This window comes from Phaseolus vulgaris, chromosome 2 (assembly GCF_000499845.2).
Source record: "Phaseolus vulgaris cultivar G19833 chromosome 2, P. vulgaris v2.0, whole genome shotgun sequence".
Lineage (NCBI taxonomy): Eukaryota > Viridiplantae > Streptophyta > Magnoliopsida > Fabales > Fabaceae > Phaseolus > Phaseolus vulgaris.
In genome coordinates this window covers 19,691,844-19,693,733 of record NC_023758.2, presented here as the reverse complement: position 1 = coordinate 19,693,733, position 1,890 = coordinate 19,691,844, and the positions used below count along the sequence as shown (strand labels likewise).

At 36.3% G+C, this 1,890-nt stretch overlaps 1 protein-coding gene across 1 annotated transcript; it reads left to right on the top strand.

Moving 5' to 3' along the window:
- Positions 1-279: 279 nt before the first annotated feature.
- Positions 280-1,634, top strand: LOC137809166 (uncharacterized mitochondrial protein AtMg00810-like). The gene is made up of 2 exons (XM_068610303.1): positions 280-791; positions 1,526-1,634. Exons 1-2 carry the CDS (start codon positions 280-282, stop codon positions 1,632-1,634), a joined length of 621 nt encoding a protein of 206 aa, XP_068466404.1.
- The last annotated feature ends 256 nt before the right edge of the window (positions 1,635-1,890 follow it).

Genomic DNA, 1,890 nt, shown 5'->3' with positions numbered 1-1,890 from the left:
GAAATCTTTGTATCACAACCACCCGAGTTTGAAGACCACCTATATCCCAACCATGTATACAAGTAGAAGAAAGCTTTGTATGGTCTCAAGCAAGCACCTAGACAGTGGTATGAAAGGTTAAGTCACTTTCTTCTATCTCACAACTATGAAAGAGGGAAGATTGACAAAACCCTTTTCATTAAAAAGTCTAATTCTGCTGTCATCTTAGTCCAAATATATGTTGATGATATTATTTTTTGATCTACTAATGATAAATTGTGCGAAGAATTTGTGACAGCAATGCAGAAAGAGTTTGAGATGTCAATGATGGGGGAACTCTCCTTCTTTCTTGGACTGCAGATCAAGCAATCCAAAGAGGGCATCTTCTTGTGTCAATCTAAGTATTGCAAAGAGATTCTCAAAAAGTTTGAGATGGAGAATTGTAAAGCTGCAACAACACCCATGTCTACAAACTATTACATGAGTGTTGATGAAGCTGGAACAGTAGTGGACCAAACTAAACACAGGGGGTTGATAAGTTCCTTACTTTATCTCACTGCAAGTAGACCTGATATCATGTTTATTGTTTGCCTTTGTGCAAGACTTCAATCCAGTTCAAGGGAATCTCACTTTAAAGCTGCCAAGAGAATCCTGAAATATCTTAAAGGAACAACATTTGTGGGTTTATGGTATCCTTCACACTCTCCTATACATTTAGTTGGATACTCTGATTCTGATTTTGCAGGATGTAAATTGGATAGAAAGAGCACAAGTGGGACATGTCATCTACCTGATTCAAGCCTTATATCCTGGCACAGTAAAAAAGCAAGCTTGTGTAGCTTTGTCAACTGTTGAGCTAAGTACATAGCTGTAGGGAGCTGCTATGCTCAAATTTTATGGATCAAGCAATAGCTGAGGACTTTGGGTTAAAAGTCAGTGAGGTTCCTTTATTGTGTGACAATACAAGTGTAGTTAATCTCACAAAAAATCAAGTTCAGCATTCCAGAACCAAACACATTGAGATTCGACATCACTTTATTCGTGATCATGTTAGTAATGGTGACTGTGAGGTCTAATTCATTTCCACTGAAAGACAGCTTGCATACATCTTCACCAAACCCTTATCCAAGGACAAGTTTGTTCTCATTAAGAAATGAGTTAGGATTCATTGATTTACATGTCTTACCTTAATCCATGTTGTTTTTTTTTATCATTCTTTCACTCTATTTGTGAAGAAAAATAGGGGGAGAATGTGCTTTGGGTTGTAATGTTCCTATTTCTGCATCTATTTTGCTTGCACATTTGCTTGAACATTGCTCTAACTGGTTTTAAGTTATTGATATAAACTCTGATAAATTTTTAACCGATTATTCATGCGAAATAATCGATTGTTTTTCTGTTGCTGCACCTATGTATATGTGACTAGTTTTTCACATTGATTTGGCTGACGTTCCTCTTTGGAAATCACCTAATGGAAAATAGTTTGTGGTTCCTGATTGATCTGGAATAGATTATCCTGTGTTTCTGCATTTGTTTGTGATTGCAGGTTGTGCCAAAAATCTAAACAGAACATTCCAAAGCATCCCAAGAATTTGTCTTCATCAAATCAGGGGGAGATTGTAGAAAATGAAGCTTTGATGGAACCAAATCTGTGATGAGAGCTTGATGTTGTGCTGCTTTAATTGAAGTTTAGTTCTAGGGTGTTTAGAATTTGTGTAAAGTTCTTTCTTAATCCTATGCACAAGCTGAATCAATTTGTTTTTAAAAGGAAAAATGTTTTTCTAAGCCAAGTGAAAAACAACCGGTTCATTTCACGGTTTAGTTGGTTGTTTTACACCCAGCTTGTTTGAGGGTTTTCAAAACTGATTTTGACTTGGTTGACTAACTGTCAAAACCAATTCAACCGGTTAA